At 54.9% G+C, this 14634-nt stretch overlaps 3 protein-coding genes across 3 annotated transcripts; 2 read left to right on the top strand and 1 right to left on the bottom strand.

Annotated features, from left to right (window-relative positions):
- Position 1: 1 nt before the first annotated feature.
- Positions 2-3735, bottom strand: LOC108499455 (magnesium transporter NIPA2-like). Its single transcript, XM_017819309.1, has 5 exons — positions 3588-3735; positions 3432-3488; positions 2313-2403; positions 2006-2166; positions 2-1101 (listed from the first exon to the last, which is right to left on the bottom strand). Exons 1-5 carry the CDS (start codon positions 3709-3711, stop codon positions 491-493), a joined length of 1044 nt encoding a protein of 347 aa, XP_017674798.1. The 5' UTR covers positions 3712-3735; the 3' UTR covers positions 2-490.
- Positions 3736-3786: 51 nt separating this feature from the next.
- On the top strand, positions 3787-9494 carry TAF7L (TATA-box binding protein associated factor 7 like). Its single transcript, XM_017819353.1, has 11 exons — positions 3787-3937; positions 4881-4959; positions 5123-5256; positions 5619-5745; positions 5954-6012; positions 7013-7085; positions 7502-7618; positions 7733-7921; positions 8023-8135; positions 8443-8502; positions 9070-9494. Exons 1-11 carry the CDS (start codon positions 3872-3874, stop codon positions 9112-9114), a joined length of 1062 nt encoding a protein of 353 aa, XP_017674842.1. The 5' UTR covers positions 3787-3871; the 3' UTR covers positions 9115-9494.
- Positions 9495-10032: 538 nt separating this feature from the next.
- On the top strand, positions 10033-14274 carry LOC108499374 (aryl-hydrocarbon-interacting protein-like 1). The gene is made up of 7 exons (XM_017819128.1): positions 10033-10128; positions 10745-10924; positions 11123-11311; positions 11386-11562; positions 11680-11821; positions 12231-12479; positions 14138-14274. The coding sequence occupies exons 1-7, from the start codon at positions 10033-10035 to the stop codon at positions 14272-14274; spliced, it is 1170 nt and encodes a 389-aa protein (XP_017674617.1).
- The last annotated feature ends 360 nt before the right edge of the window (positions 14275-14634 follow it).

Genomic DNA, 14634 nt, shown 5'->3' with positions numbered 1-14634 from the left:
GTACTTGACAGAGGAATCTTTAATTACTATTCTGTGTGTGTCACCTTTCAAGCCAGACATCCATCTTCTCTCTGTGTAACCTTAGCACCATGTTAGATCATTTTGTAGCTGTTAATCCTGTTTTTAAAAAATGCTACAAGGCCTCCCCAGAGGTGTGGTCTGCCATGCAGGGTTAGCACTGTGTTAGTGCTGCAGGTCTCTGCACAGCCAGGTTCTGGGTCCTGATGAGGGCAGATCAATTCTTCACATAAAAGAACAGCGAAGAAGCACAGGATCCAAGGAACTGGGCGCTTCCCAGGGCTCCTGTCTGGAGCCACAGGAGGCTGCTGGCTCTGCCAGACTCCTGTCAGTGGCACATCACCCATGTGGCACCTGGGACAGGCAGAGGGTGACTGCCAGGTCCTGCTAGTGCAGCAGCAGCTGAGGCAGCATGTTCAGCCTTGGCAGTGGGAGCAGAAAGCCAGCAGTTCACAGGCATCCTCACACGCTTTCACTTCTCCTCTGCGCTCTGAGAACCTTTGTCCTCTGAGGGCAGCAGAGGCTGGTGCTGACAGGACTGGTGTCTGTCTGCACTGCTCCATGGGGGATGTAGGTCTGCCCTGCCTGGCTGCAGGAAGAGGGGCAGGAGGCTGGGGGTGAAGGGCATGTCCCTGAAGGCGTGCAGGAGGAAGATGCCAGACACGATGGTGAGGAAGCCGCTGATGGAGCCGACGACGTTGTCCAGCACCATGTGCTGCCACTCCTTGAAGAGGATGGTGGAGCACGTCATGACTGCTGTGGTGAACAGCACGTAGTAAACGGGTGTGACTACAGATGTGTTGAAAATGTCCAAGGCTTTGTTCAGGTAGTTGATCTGGATGCTGATGCAGATCACCAGGCACACCAGGAGCACCCAGCCCAGTGGCTCTTTCAGGACTGGCTTCCCAGAAAACAGTTCTTTGAGGGCAATGCCCAGGCCTTTGACGCAGGATACAGATAGTGAGCCAATGGCAGAGCAGACCAAAACATAAACCAGCACGTTGCTCTGTCCATAACGGGGTCCAGCCACAAAGATAAGCAGAAGGGAGCTCACCAGGACACAAACAGCGAATGCAATGAATCCTTGGGGAAAGAATGAAAGAGCTCTGTCAGAACACAGTGACAGATGTAACTGGACAGCAAGCAGAGACAGAGGACGGGGTAACTGCCCCATCAGTCTGTCTTTTTGGCCTCCATCTGAAAGGAATGGGGTTGGGAAGCCTGAGCAAAGCTGCAGAGCCAGCAGCAGCTCTTAACAGTGCAATCACAAGTCAGGCTGTCAGATATAGCCCATGTTGGTAGTGGCAGGGGCACAGCCAGGCTCCAGGGCACTAGCAGTGGTGGGAGGCTTGTTCTGCAGGAGGGCCAGGAGGGTGGCAGAAGGCTTGGGAAGCCCTGGCTGAACTCTGGAGACTGTGGTGTGATAAAAAGGAAAGTGCCACGTATGCGAAGCCCTGCCAGAGTGTTCCTTCTAATGAGCAGCAGCATCTACCTGTTACTCTGCTTTGCTCTTCTGCCTGTGCTTCCTTCCTCCATCTCTTGTGGCTTATTCTGCCAATTTGCCCACATCAAAGCCTTGCAACTTGATTTACCCTCTGACATAAGCACCAAGACTACCTGATCTTGGATGTAACTCATTGATTTCATTCATCTTTGCCTGAAGGTCCTCCTCTGCCTTCCCTCAGCCACACCACTGCCACCCTTGTGTCCAGGAATTCCCTCTCCTATCCTGGCACTGCAACAGGCCAACCCCTTCTGCTGACAGCTGCACCTAATTCCCCTGCTCTTCAATTTTTGCATCTATACCTCATAGACAGTAAAAAAAAAAGCCCACTTGGTAACTGCTAATGATTCCAGTTGTATCTGCAGGACAAGAAACACCTCCATTACCATTTAGTTCAGTCCTTACTAATCTAGCCAAGTTGTGTCCCACCTTCTACTGTCAGTTCTGAGCCTGAAGTTGACAGGACCCCTTTTATTTTAGTACCTGGATCTTTCAGCTTCTCTGCCATTGACTCCAGGCTGGAAACCTCTTCTTCCTGCGGAGCGTGGATCACCATCACAGTGGAGCCCAGGATACTCAGGATGCAGCCAATCTTCCCATGAACATTCAGCTGCTCATTGAGGAAGGTGGAAGACAGAACTGCACTGAAAGAGAGTAAGAAAAAAACCACTCAAAACTAATTAAGGCAAGAGATGGGAGTACCTGAGGGAAGAGAGGAAGGAAAGCAGAGCACCTGCTTTTGTCACTCAGGGGTAGTAGGTGAGGTGAGGGTGTTTCTGAGGCTGCTTACCTAACAAGGACACTTAGAGCACCCAGTGGAGTTACCAGTGTTGCAGGGGCAAAGGCATAGGCAGCAAAATTTGCAGCTTCTCCAACTCCCACTGGAAGAGAAATTCTGTTGGGTGAGCATCAAAGTAGGAGCAATTCACCATAATACAAGTTTGAGTCTGGTCAGAAAAGCCTCAGTTTCCACCTGAGCATCCTGTTTCTCTGAGGTATGTCATGCAACCAGGAAAGAACAGCACCAGCAAGAACAACCAGAAGCCCCACACACGTTCTCTTGGGAAGGGAAGGCTCAGTGTTATGCATGGTGATCCTTAGTCACATGTGCCTATACAGCAAGCAGCAACCACGGGAAACTATTGCCACAACAGCCACAAAGCTGAAAGGAGTTTGTATTTCTAAGAGGTGTTCTTCTCCTGGAACTGCTTTTACAGCTTTTTAAAAGGTAAATCAAGTACAGTTGGTTCTTAACATTGAAAGGTGTAAAGTGGAGCTGCTGAAATTGCTGTAGCATCAAACAGTGCTGGATGTTCTGTTATCACAACATTCTCTGTGCAGGCCACTTCAGAAGCACTCAACCCAACCCAGCTAGACCAGCTCCTCAGGTCCTGCTTAGCAGAGAAACCTGGTAATGCACGAGACTTAAGGATATTTTAGAGTTAAAATTAGATCAACATCATCCTCAGACACTTGGATAAAAATCAAGCAAACAATGACCATCATAACAAAACATGAAAGTGACTAGAAACAACCATAAACACTCTTAAAAGAGAAGGCTGTGGGGTGACCTAATTGTGGCCTTCCAGTACCCAAAGAGAACTGGAGAGAGACTGTTTACAAGGGCATGTAGTGACAGGATAGGGGGGAATGGCTTCCAACTGGCAGGGAGCAGGTTTACATTAGATATCAGGGAAAAATCCTTTACTGTGAGGGCAGTGAGGCCCTGGCACAGGTTTCCCAGAGAAGCCGTGGCTGCCCCATCCCTGGGAGTGTCCAAGGCCAGGTGGGACGGGGCTTGGAGCAGCCTGGGCTAGCGGAAGGTGTCCCTGCTCGTGGTCCTTAAGGTGCCTTCCACGATCCATTCTGTCACAAGTGTGTCTCACCGCGGGGTGAGCGCGGTACTTACTGCACAGCAGCCCTGCCCACCAGAGCCATTCCCGCAGGTACGCGTGCCCTCCTTGCCCTGAGTGCGGAGGAAAGAGAAACAGGAAGCCTCAGATGAAGCGACACGGGCGAAGCGACACACGAGGCTCGCAGGTCGCGATGCCCGGAGCGGCCGTACCTGCCCTGGCGCGGCCGCGGCGGCACAGCCGGAGCAGCCCCTTCTTCTTGAGGACGAAGCTGCCGCCGATGAAGGCGCTGGAGGCCAGGGCCAGCCCCAGCCCCAGGCCGAACCCGGCCCCCATGGCCCCGGCGCCTTCCCCGGCGGGGCGGGGACCGGCCGGGGATGGAGCGGAAGGGGCGGGCACCGGGCTCGGCTTCCGCGGGAACGGGAACGGGAACGGGCTCGGAGCCTCGGCGGCGGCGGGGTGAGCGCGTCTCGTTTGCCGAGCTGGAGGAGGAAGGATGAGCAAGGGCAAGGACGATGCCCCGCACGAGCTCGAGAGCCAGTTCGTGCTGCGGCTGCCGCCGGTGAGAGCCCGCTCGGTCCCGGCGCGGGTCACGGCGAGCTCAGCCCCGTTTGCCCGGCCATCGCCGCGTCTGGGGGGCTTGGCGAGTCGGCGGGGGATCTGCGGGTCCGGCCAGGGACGTGGAAGCAGGCTGGAGGCTCTGGGACCGGGGTAGCCCGCTCCCAGTCTTCTGGACGGGTTTTCCAAGGCCTCCCTTGGAGAGGAGCTCCTGCCACACAGAGCGGGAGGCTCGGGAGATACCGAGAGGATTAGGTTGTGGAGACTTAGCAAGTGCTGGCTCTGCGGTTGCTGTGGCTGTAAGCGGCCTTGATGATATTGGTTAGGTTGCTTGAAGCTGAGAGTCTGTCTTCAGTGGTGCACAGTGACAGGACGAGGAGCAGTGGCCATAAAACAAAGCACAAGAAGTTCCACCTCAACGCGAGGAAGAACTTCTTTGCACTGAGGGTGGCAGAGCACTGGAACAGGCTGCCCAGGGAAGTCGTGGAGACATGTCTCTCTGGAGACATTCCAAACCCACCTGGGTGCATTCCTGTGTCACCTGCTCCAGGTGACCCTGCCTTGGCAGGGAGGTTGGACTGGATGATCTCCAGAGGTCCCTTCCAACCCCAACCATTCTGGGATTCTGTGGCTGTCCTGCTGAGACCACAAGGGCGTGGTGCAGGGAGCTGTAACTTCCCCAGCTCTACGTTGCTCTGGCAGGTGTGTCTGTCAGGGCCCTCACACCACTGTGTCATGCCAGGGCTATGGAGAGCACCAGGAGCAGCAGAGTCACAGGACTGACGTGATGTTGGGAGGAGGGTGCACAGTTTTCATCGTGGCTCTTGCAGTTGCTGTTCTGCGTGGGGCTGGCAGGTGTTTAAAGCTGGGTGGGTTGTGCAGAAGCCTTTGGGGATTCTTGGAGGAAGCACAGCCTCTCCTGAAGTAAGTGTGTCCAACCTTGCCAGGAATATGCCTCCACTGTGCGGCGAGCGGTCCAGTCTGGGAATGTCAACCTGAAGGACAGGCTCACCATTGAGCTGCACGGTGAGTGAGCAGCACCAAGGCATATTAAACCTCCTCTGGCTGTCCGCAGGTGAAGCTGTGCCACTTGCATGTGTTGTCCTCTGGCGTTTCTGTGCCTGGGGACGTATTGCCCAGTGTGGCTGTTTAGCCACAGCACTGACCTGTTCCCATGGCTCTCCAACAGCGGATGGTCGCCATGGGATTGTCCGTGTGGACCGGGTGCCACTGGCAGCCAAGCTGGTGGATCTGCCCTGCATCATCGAGAGCTTAAAAACCATTGACAAGAAAACCTTCTACAAGACAGCGGATATTTGCCAGGTATGGGCTGTCCTTCTCGCCTGCCCCAACAGCTTAACTCCTTGCTCCCCTCCCCAGGAGAACCCTTGCACACTCTGGCAGCTGGACATCCAGTATAGCATGGCCAATTTCTGTATTCTCACAGTATTAGCAGTTTAAAATTCCCCATTCCGCTTGGTGTTTAGAAACCTCGTTTCTAGAGCATGAAATACGATTGTCCTTGTGACAGCTGTGTCCAGCTGAGCTGGGTGCGAAACTGTGTTTCCCACACCCTGTGCCCCTGAATCCCTTTGGCTCACAACATTCAGTGGGCAGATGCTGTTCCTTCACATCCTCGTGTCCTTGCCTTACGATAAACCTTTGCGTTTCTGTGGGGATTCCAGATGCTTGTTTGCACCGTGGATGGTGATCTCTACCCCCCTTTGGAAGAGCAGACTGTGAGCACTGACCCCAAGGCAAACAAGAAGAAGGACAAGGACAGAGAGAAGAAATTCATATGGAACCATGGCAGTGAGTAGAGATTGTGCCAAACCCCTCCAAACTCCTCCACCTCAATACCCCACGTCTGTGCAGGGTACTCACAGCTGCCAGGTACTGGCTGTGCTGCTGCTCCATTTCCAGGGCTCTCTCTGCTGCTGAAGGGTCTCCTCCCTTCTGACATGCACTTCCCTCACTGGGCCATCTGCCTGACACGTGCAATCTGTTTCCTCTGTCACAGTCACTCTTCCCCTGAAAAACGTGCGGAAGAGGCGATTCCGGAAGACAGCTAAGAAGAAGGTGAGTTGCTTCTCACACAGATGCAGATGCAATACCCAAGGGATAGGAAGGCAGAGACATTAGAGCTGTGACTGTCTATTGGTCCAGAAAACATGGGATTTCTTAACATTCCTGCACATGTTTTCTTGCCTGAGATGAGGGTGAAGGGAGGGTAGTAAATTTAAACACTTCTTTGAGTGCTTCCTCCATGGTTTCCAAGATGCTCCTGAGGGGCATCATTCCTGCTGGACTTCATTCCTGTGGCTGCCTTGCCATAGCACATCTCCTCCTGCTCATAGAGAGGAAAGGAAGGGAGACTTGCATGGAAATGAGACTTCACTCATTCCTGCTTTCCCAATCTTCTCTCTCTGCCTGGCCCTTTCCCTTCCCCAACAGGCAGTGCTACAAATAGTACAACTGTCACTTCAGCAGGGGGAGTGACAACAGATGGAGCTCAGAGACTGTCTCTGTGCATATGCACAAGCCAGGCAAGGTGTTGGGGAGATGCAGCACCCTGAGGCTGGGAAGACTTGTTCTTCTCTTCTTTGCAGTTTCTGAGAACAGGATGGAGTGTGATTTTGCATGACATTTGGGAAACAAATTACTTGAGTTGTTCTTATAGCCCACAGGAGAGAGATCACAGCAGTAAGATTCCTGATTAATTTAAAAGTGAAAAAGTAAACCATCTTTTGAGTGAGATCAGAAGGAGTTGAGCTGACCATCAACACCTCAAGGACTTTCTGCATACACATGGACAGTCTTATTTCACAAGTAGTATGAGCAGAAAAACAAGAGCACACAACCCACCAAGGAGCTCTGTACAGAAAAAAGAGGGATTGTTTTAGGGGTGCACAAATTACTTCTTGGTTGAGCATAAACAAATGCTGAGCAGAAAACTCTAAGAAAAGGGAGCCTTGAAACAGGGCTCTGTCCAGAGGTGGAGGGTTGGGGTTGACCCACACCAGCAATATGCACGAGGCATTTAACAGTGTCTCTGTTCTCTTTCCCCTCTCTGGCCCAGTATATTGAGTCTCCTGATGTGGAAAAAGAGGTGAAACGTCTCCTGAGCACCGATGCCGAAGCTGTCAGTGTCCGTATCCTTTCAGTGGGGAAAAAAGCTCAAGTGTGGGACAAGTGTGGGACAAGTGTGGGTCACTGTGTGACCTGGGGGTTCTGGAAAGGACAGACAGGTTGAGCTCTGCGTGGGTGGGGGAGACTTGGAGATAAGCGCACAAGAGGCACTGAATTTTGGGAGCCTCATCTTTGCCATGTTCAAAGCTTATTGTTTCCTCATGGTGATCTTTCTTGTTCTGCTGAGCAGGAACTGTAATAACAGCAGAGGAGAAGTCATCAAAAAAAGGAGTCTGGGGTGTTTCATCCTGGGTATCCTTAGCTACAAGGCCAGACTTGCTGAAGGGGCAGTGATCTCCTGCAGTTTTTAGCATTCTTCCATCATACCACATCTTCCACGTTCCTCTTTTTCCCTTGACTCACCTGTTCCTGCTGTCAGGCTGGGAAGTCATTGCTGAAGATGAAACAAAAGAAGTGGACAACCATGGTTCACTCACCAGCCTGGACATCTCTTCCCCAGGGATGTCAGGACACAAGCAAGGCCACGGCTCTTCAGGTGCAGTGGGGAGGGCTCTTGTTTTCTTCCCACCTACTAAGTAATGTGGTCCCTGGCAGGCAGAGGGTGCTGGGAGGTCATCAGCTGTGTTTTAACTCTTTTTCCCCCACCTAGAACATGATGAACTGCGGGAGATATTTAATGATATCAGCAGCAGCAGCGAGGACGAAGATGAGAGGGATCATCATGACGACGAAGACCTGAACATCATGGACACTGAGGAAGACTTGGAGAGACAGCTGCAGGACAAGCTGAATGAGTCTGATGGGCAGCAGCAGGAGAATGAGGGGTCCAACCAGATTGGTGAGTGGGTGGCAGAGCACAGCAGAATTGTTGGGATGCCAGGCAGGCTGCACTGCCCAGCTCTGCTGCTGCTCTGGGTGTGAGATCACTCTCCCTTCCAGCCATGGGGATCCAGAAACAGATTGACAACCTGAAAAGTAAACTCCAGGAAACTCAAGACAGGAGGAAGCGCCAGGAGGATCTCATCATGAAAGTGGAGAACCTGGCCCTCAAGGTGAGAGCTCTTCTGGAGTCTCTTCGAGTCCTCTGCTTAGCACTGGCTTGCCATTAGATCCAGCAGACTGATTTTGCTGCTGCCCTGGAAAAGCCGGGGGTCTTTGCATGCTGGATTAAAAATAGTTGTGGTGTGGTCATACACACTCCAGCATTTCCCTGTGGAAGCAAAGCAGTCTGTGGAACTGGAGGAGATAAGGGTGTGTCAGTGCAGCTTGGGGCTTGCTGCACTACTTGACATGTTGTGCCAGCACCCATTCAGTTGAGATCACATTGGTAACTGTGCTTTGGAATGTTTGTCTCTACAGACCCGTCTCCAGGCTGTCCTGGATGAGTTCAAGCAGCAGGAAGAGCGAGAGAAGCAGCAGGTGAGGAAGCTCCCACAGTGGAGTGGGAAGTACTGGGGCACAACGTGGTTCTAGGCTTGGCCTCTGACAAAGTTCCCCCAATCTTGTACCACACCAGCTGCTGAGAACTCCAGTTTTACAGGTCAGGTGGGGTTGTACCTCACCTGTAGTTGCATGGAGCTTCCTGAGGCACAAGGAGATACAGGGAGTGGGTTAACTGCAGCCTTCCTTCTGAAGGAGCAGTGAGCCAAAACATGTCCAGTCAGCAGTCTAAAGCTACCAGGATTGCTGGCACACAGACCCACTGGCATCAATGTACCAGAAAGGCAGTGGCTGTAGACTCTTGGCAGATTTCCTGCCTGGGCAGCTTTGTTCCAGCCAGGTACCAAGGCAGGAGGTTCTTTCTCCCAAGTTCCTGTGGGCAGTGCCAGTTCTGTTCCAGAGGTGCCCAGGCACAGCTCCGGGCAACACACAGGCAGAGCAGCCACTGGCATGGGTAGAAGATCTGCAGGAACACAGAAATGCTGAGGCTGGGGCTGCCCAGAGTCCCAGCCATACCTGACTGTAATCCTCTCTCCCTCTTCCCAGATGGCATCCCTGCAGGAGCAGCTGGAGTCCCTCATGGAGAAATGAGGAGTGGGCTTCGGTCTTTGTAACTGTGAGCAGAGCTGAAAGTGGTGGTCACCTGCCGTGCTGAAGTCTTTGCTCTACTCACACACTTCTGCTGCCAGAAGTGCTGCTGGGCAGGGCTAGAGGTTCCATGTCCAGAGCTGCTTCCACATCCATTGTGCTGGGTTTGGCTGTTGGAGCTGAAGAACTGAACTGTGCCTGTGAGAGCAGCCAAAACACCGGATTTACTGTAAATACTCAGCACTGATCTCCCTGGGACAGCACAGTGTTGGTTTCTGCATCTTATTGAATCTGGGGCTCGATGGGCTGTGGCCTGGTAGGAGCTTGTTCTTGTGTTTGAGGAAACTCTAAGCAAACTCTAATAAAGTACCTTTTCCAACCCTGCTCTGTTCCTGTGTGGTCTCTCGAGGGTCTGGCTACACACAGCCCCTGGCAGGGAGCTGTTCCTGGGCACCTCTGGGGCACTGATGGGCTCCTTCCTCAAAATGCTCCGTGTGGGGCTGGGTCAAAAGTGACTATGTGCCATCACTCTGGGGGAGGAACGAGGGCCTCCTGAACAGGGAGTTTCTGTAATTCCTCACAGACTAGGCAGGCAAATCCCAGATTAACCTGACAGGGTGGGAAGAGGATTAGAACGGTGGTTACAGGAGGCAACGGAGGACACCGGGGGCTTCAGCAAGTGTGTGCTACAGCGGGACACCCCTCTCACAACTCAAGGGGCAAGGGAAAGGGAGAAGGCTTCCAAGCACTGCTCCCTGCACAGAAAGGAAAAGGTCAGCAGCAGCCCTGGGAGATGACAGCTGTGTCCAGATAGCCAAGAAAGAGAGATAAGCCTGAGGAAGACGTGGAGCTCAAGAAGGGCGAGAGCGTGCTTGCGTGCACGTGCCTGTGAGCTGCTCCTGGGGGCTGGCAGGAGCAGCCATGGAGGAAACCTACCTTCTGAACGTGGAAGGGGTCAAAAAGAAGATTCTGCATGGAGGCCATGGGGAGCTGCCAAAGTTGCAGGATGGGAGCAAGGTAAATTGTCTTTGTTTGTTGTTCCCCCAAGGCCCTGGGAGAGGGAGTGGGTCTGACACCACCAGTCCTGCCCATTACAGTTCATAAACTGAGCTCCAGGTCTGGAGTACAGCAAGACCCCTCACAAGAGAGCGTAGGAAGGGCTGGTTTGGGCACAGGCAGCCACGTTTCCCATGGCCTTACCTTGCACTGGGCCTGGGACACCTCCTCCCTCTGTGCTGGTGCCATTAGAGCTCAGCAGCCGCTGTGGGTCGCTGAAATCTGCCTTTCCTCCTCAAGCAGGAGTGAGGTGGGCCAATGGGTTGCTCTTGGGAGATTCCCCAGACCCTGGGTATGGGCAGATCACTATGGGTTCCACCAGGTCCTGATGCATACTGCGAGAGCACCCTCTGTACTGGGCTCTCCATAGGGGGATCCATAGGGAGCAGCACAGATGGGCGTTAAGATGCTCCACCATCCACCTGCTGTCTTCGGACAAGTGGGCAGCAGTCACAACCTCCTGCTGCAGGGGGAGAGCTGCCAGTCAAACCAGCACATTGCTGGGAGCAGGCTTGACCCCACAGTCAGGTCATTGGGACTGCCAACGGGACTGAACACTGGGCTTTCTCCGGGGCAGTTCACCTTCCACTTCCAGACGCTGAAGGACAACTTTGAGCGGACGGTGATCGATGACAGCCGGGAAGCTGGAATGCCCATGGAGATCATCGTGGGCAAGATGTTCAAGCTGGAGATATGGGAGACGCTGCTCAGCTCCATGAGAATTGGGGAGGTGGCAGAGTTCTGGTGCGACATCATTGTGAGTGAGGGGCCCATTTCCCTCCTTCCTGCAGAGCCAGGGCACAGGACCGTGCATCCCACAGGTGCTCCAGCTTTGTCTGGTGCAAGCACAGGGGGCACAGGTGTCACTTAGCCGCAGGTCACCAGGGAGGCTGCCCCAGAGGAAGGGGCACAGACTGTGCCCATGCACTGAGTGGAGTGGTCCCCCTCCTTGCAGCACACAGGCATGTATGCCCTGGTCTCCAGGGGCATGCGGAGGATCACAGAGGGACGGGACCCCCTGGAAGGGCAGAAGCACCGCTGTGGCATGGGCAACATGTTTGACTACCACAGCACGGGCTATGCTGACCTGGACGAGCTGCAGCGGACGCCGCAGCCCCTCATCTTCATCATGGAGCTGTTCCGGGTAAGGGGGATGGAGGGATGGCTGCCAGAGCGGGAACAGCCGGACAGGCAGCTCAACTCCTCCTACCTGTGCAGGTGGAGGAGCCCTCAGCATACAAGCGTGACACCTGGGCCATGAACAAGGAGGAGAAGCTGGCAGCAGTGCCTGTGCTGCACAGCGAGGGCAATCGCCTCGTCCTCCGCAGGGAGTTCGCGCAGGCGGCCGCCAAGTACCAGGAGGCTGTGATCTGCCTGAGGAACCTCCAGGCCAAGGTGAGCCTCCTGACAACCCTGTCTGGGTCATGCCTCAGAGTGCTTCCCTGTGGGTCTTGGGTGCCTGGGAGGGGATGGCCACAGCCCTGAAGCACCCAGTGTTTCTCCCTGGGGCAGGAGAAGCCATGGGAGGATGACTGGCTGAAGCTGGAGAGCCTGGTCACACCCCTGGTGCTCAACTACTGCCAGTGCCAGCTGGAGCTCGGCGAGTACTACGAGGTGCTGGAGCACACGACGGAGCTTCTCCAGAAGCACAATGGTACCTGTGCCCTGCATCCCACCCCCCTGCTCCTGGGGACTCTGTCCTCTGGATCCCCCATCAGTGGCAATGCTCATCCCACGTCCCTCTCCCTGTGATAGTACCTATGTCACCTGGATCCCCACATCCACTGCAGCCTGTGACAGTGCCCACGACCCTGGTTTCCCCTGCCCACAATGGCACCTCTAGGTCCCACCACCACCACACCACTTTTCCCCTTTCCATGATGATTCCTGCACCCCCTGTGCCCTGCTGCCCAGGTCTCCCTGCCCTCCCTTACAGGTGTGTTCACCCCACATCCCCCTGCTCCTCGTGCCTCACGTCCCTTGGTTCCCAGGGCCTCTCCAGCTCCCGTGGCTGGTGGCCCTGAGCTGCAGGACCCCCACTGGGGGCTCTTCTCTCCTGGCAGACAATGCCAAGGCCTATTTCAAGCGGGCAAAGGCTCATGCTGCAGTCTGGAACGAGCGGGAGGCGCGGGAGGACTTTATGCGCGTGGCTCACCTTGACCCCTCCATGGCGGCCGCCGTGAAGAAGGAGCTGAAGCAGCTGGGGGAGAGGATGAGGAAGAAGCACGTGGAGGATCGGAAGCGCTACCAGGGGCTCTTCCAGTCACCCCAGGGTCGGCGGGCCAGCAAGGGGAGGGAGAGCAGGGAGGCGGGTGACGGGGCACCTCAGGGGGAGGTTGGGGTTCAGGAGAGCCCTGGGCAGGGGGAGCGGGATGGAGGGACCCAAGGAACAGAACAACCAGGGGCTGCCCAAGCAGAACAAGGGACCCCCAGGGCTGAGGGTGAAGGGGTGGCACCAGAAGGAGAAGCAGCTCAGGGACAGCCTGCAGGGGTAGAGGTGGAAGCAAGGGATCAGACAGGACTGGGGGAAGAAGTAAAGCTGGGCACCTGTGGGGCAAAGCCAGAGAGCCTGGGAACAGAGGAGGAAGATGAGAAAGAGGAGGAGGGAGAAGAGGAAGAAGAGGAGGGGGAGGAGGCAGAAAAGGAAGAAGAAAAGGAAGAAGAAAAGGAAGAAGAAAAGGAAGAAGAAAAGGAAGAAGAAAAGGAAGAAGAAAAGGAAGAAGAAAAGGAAGAAGAAAAGAAAGAAGAAAAGGAAGAAGAAAAGAAAGAAGAAAAGGAAGAAGAAAAGGAAGAAGAAAAGGAAGAAGAAAAGGAAGAAGAAAAGGAAGAAGAAAAGGAAGAAGAAAAGGAGATGGAGGAGGAGAAGGTAGAGAGGGGGGCAGAGGAGGAAGATGAAAAATTGGAGGAAGAGGAGGTGGAGAAGGTGGAAGAAGAGGAAGAAAAAGAGGACAGGCAGGAGAAGGGAGAGAGGGGGGCAAAAGAGGAAGATGAGAAATTGCAAGAGGGAGAGGAGATGGAAAAGGAAAAAGAAAAAGAGGGAAAAGGGGAGAGAGAGGAGGAGAAGGTAGCAAAGGAAAAAGTGGAGGAGGACAAAGAGGAAGAGAGTCTATCAGCAGAGATGGAAAGGCTGGGTGTAGGGCAATGTGGGGCATCAGGGGGGACAGAGGCAGCAGGGATTGAGCAGGGGCTGGAGCAAGGAGCCAGTGGGACAGAGGAAGCTGGCACGGGGAGTGCAGCTCAGTCTCAGCCAGACAGAGCCCCAGAGCCGGGGCCTCCCAGTGAGGGGCTGGAGCCAGCTGAGGGGTCCCCAGAGATGGAGGACATGGAGGATGAGACACCTGGAGAGGCTCTGGAAGAGGCAAGCTGCAGGGAGCAGCGAGCAGGCAGCAGATGAGAAAATGCTGGGGAAGGGAACATCCCCCCAGAGAGCTTCACCTCTGGGGCAGCCAGAGAAGGGGGCAGTGGGCAGTGCAGTGATGAGCAAGGCCGGTTACCCCTGCGTGGGGGAAAGGCTGCTAGAGCACTGACAAGGAGACACAGCACAGGCAGCAGGGCTTCTGTGCCCTGAGAGGGAGCCCTGGGGCTCGGTCTGGCCCAGCAGTGACAAGGGAACAATGCTGTCCTAACCCTGCCATCACTGAGCCCACTGTCCCTGCTGCGCAGCAGTGCCCTCTGCACCCCTGCCCCGACTCATGGGCTCCAGCGCCTTTCAGCTGGGCGCCACGGAGCTTTGCTGGCTGAGAAATAAAAGCTCTTCCCTGGCACCATGTGCTGGAGTTGTTCCTGGACGTGACCGGCTTCCCTGATCATAGACCACACCTCCTGCCTTGCCCTGGAGCCCGTGGCACCGGGATGGGGCAGTTCGTGCTATTCCTGAAAGAGGCAGTTAAGGAGGTTGCATTTAAGCACCCACACCCATTTAAGCTCCTGAATCTCTCCTGTGTGAGAGTGTCCCCGAACTTCCCTGCAGTGTCACCATATCAGGACATTGCCCAGCACCACCAGCCCTTCCAGACAGGAGTGGAGCAGGTCCAGCTAAAAAAGTATCAGTCCTGTCCAGGTTTACCATCAGTCTGGGCTGCACCCTGTACAGTGGGGAGGACCTGAGAGCCCCCAGCCTTACCCTGAGCTGCTCCTCACCTGAACTCCTCGCTGGGCACAGTGAACACGGGCAGCACTCAGGGCAGAGGCACCCGGACACCTCTGGGCACTGAAGATTTAATGCAGCTCCAGAAAGCAAGCATGGAAGGAGAGGACTGCCTTGCCTGCCCAGCATCCCACTGCTGTCCCACATCCTTCCCAGGGCTGAAGGGTTTCCTACAGCAAAAGTTCCTGGGTGAGAAAGAGGGACTGTCCCCACACAGGCCCTGTCCCAGCCCCCAGGCTGCCACATGGCTCTGGACAGACCTTGCTGTGAGAGGACCAAGAGGGTGGTTGGGGGACACCTGTGTCTGGGGAACCTGGAGC

Source organism: Lepidothrix coronata, unplaced genomic scaffold (genome assembly GCF_001604755.1).
Source record: "Lepidothrix coronata isolate B3197 unplaced genomic scaffold, Lepidothrix_coronata-1.0 Scaffold73, whole genome shotgun sequence".
Classification (NCBI taxonomy): Eukaryota; Metazoa; Chordata; class Aves; order Passeriformes; family Pipridae; genus Lepidothrix; species Lepidothrix coronata.
Note: the sequence above shows the minus strand (reverse complement) of the source record. Positions and strands in the feature narration are given on the sequence as shown.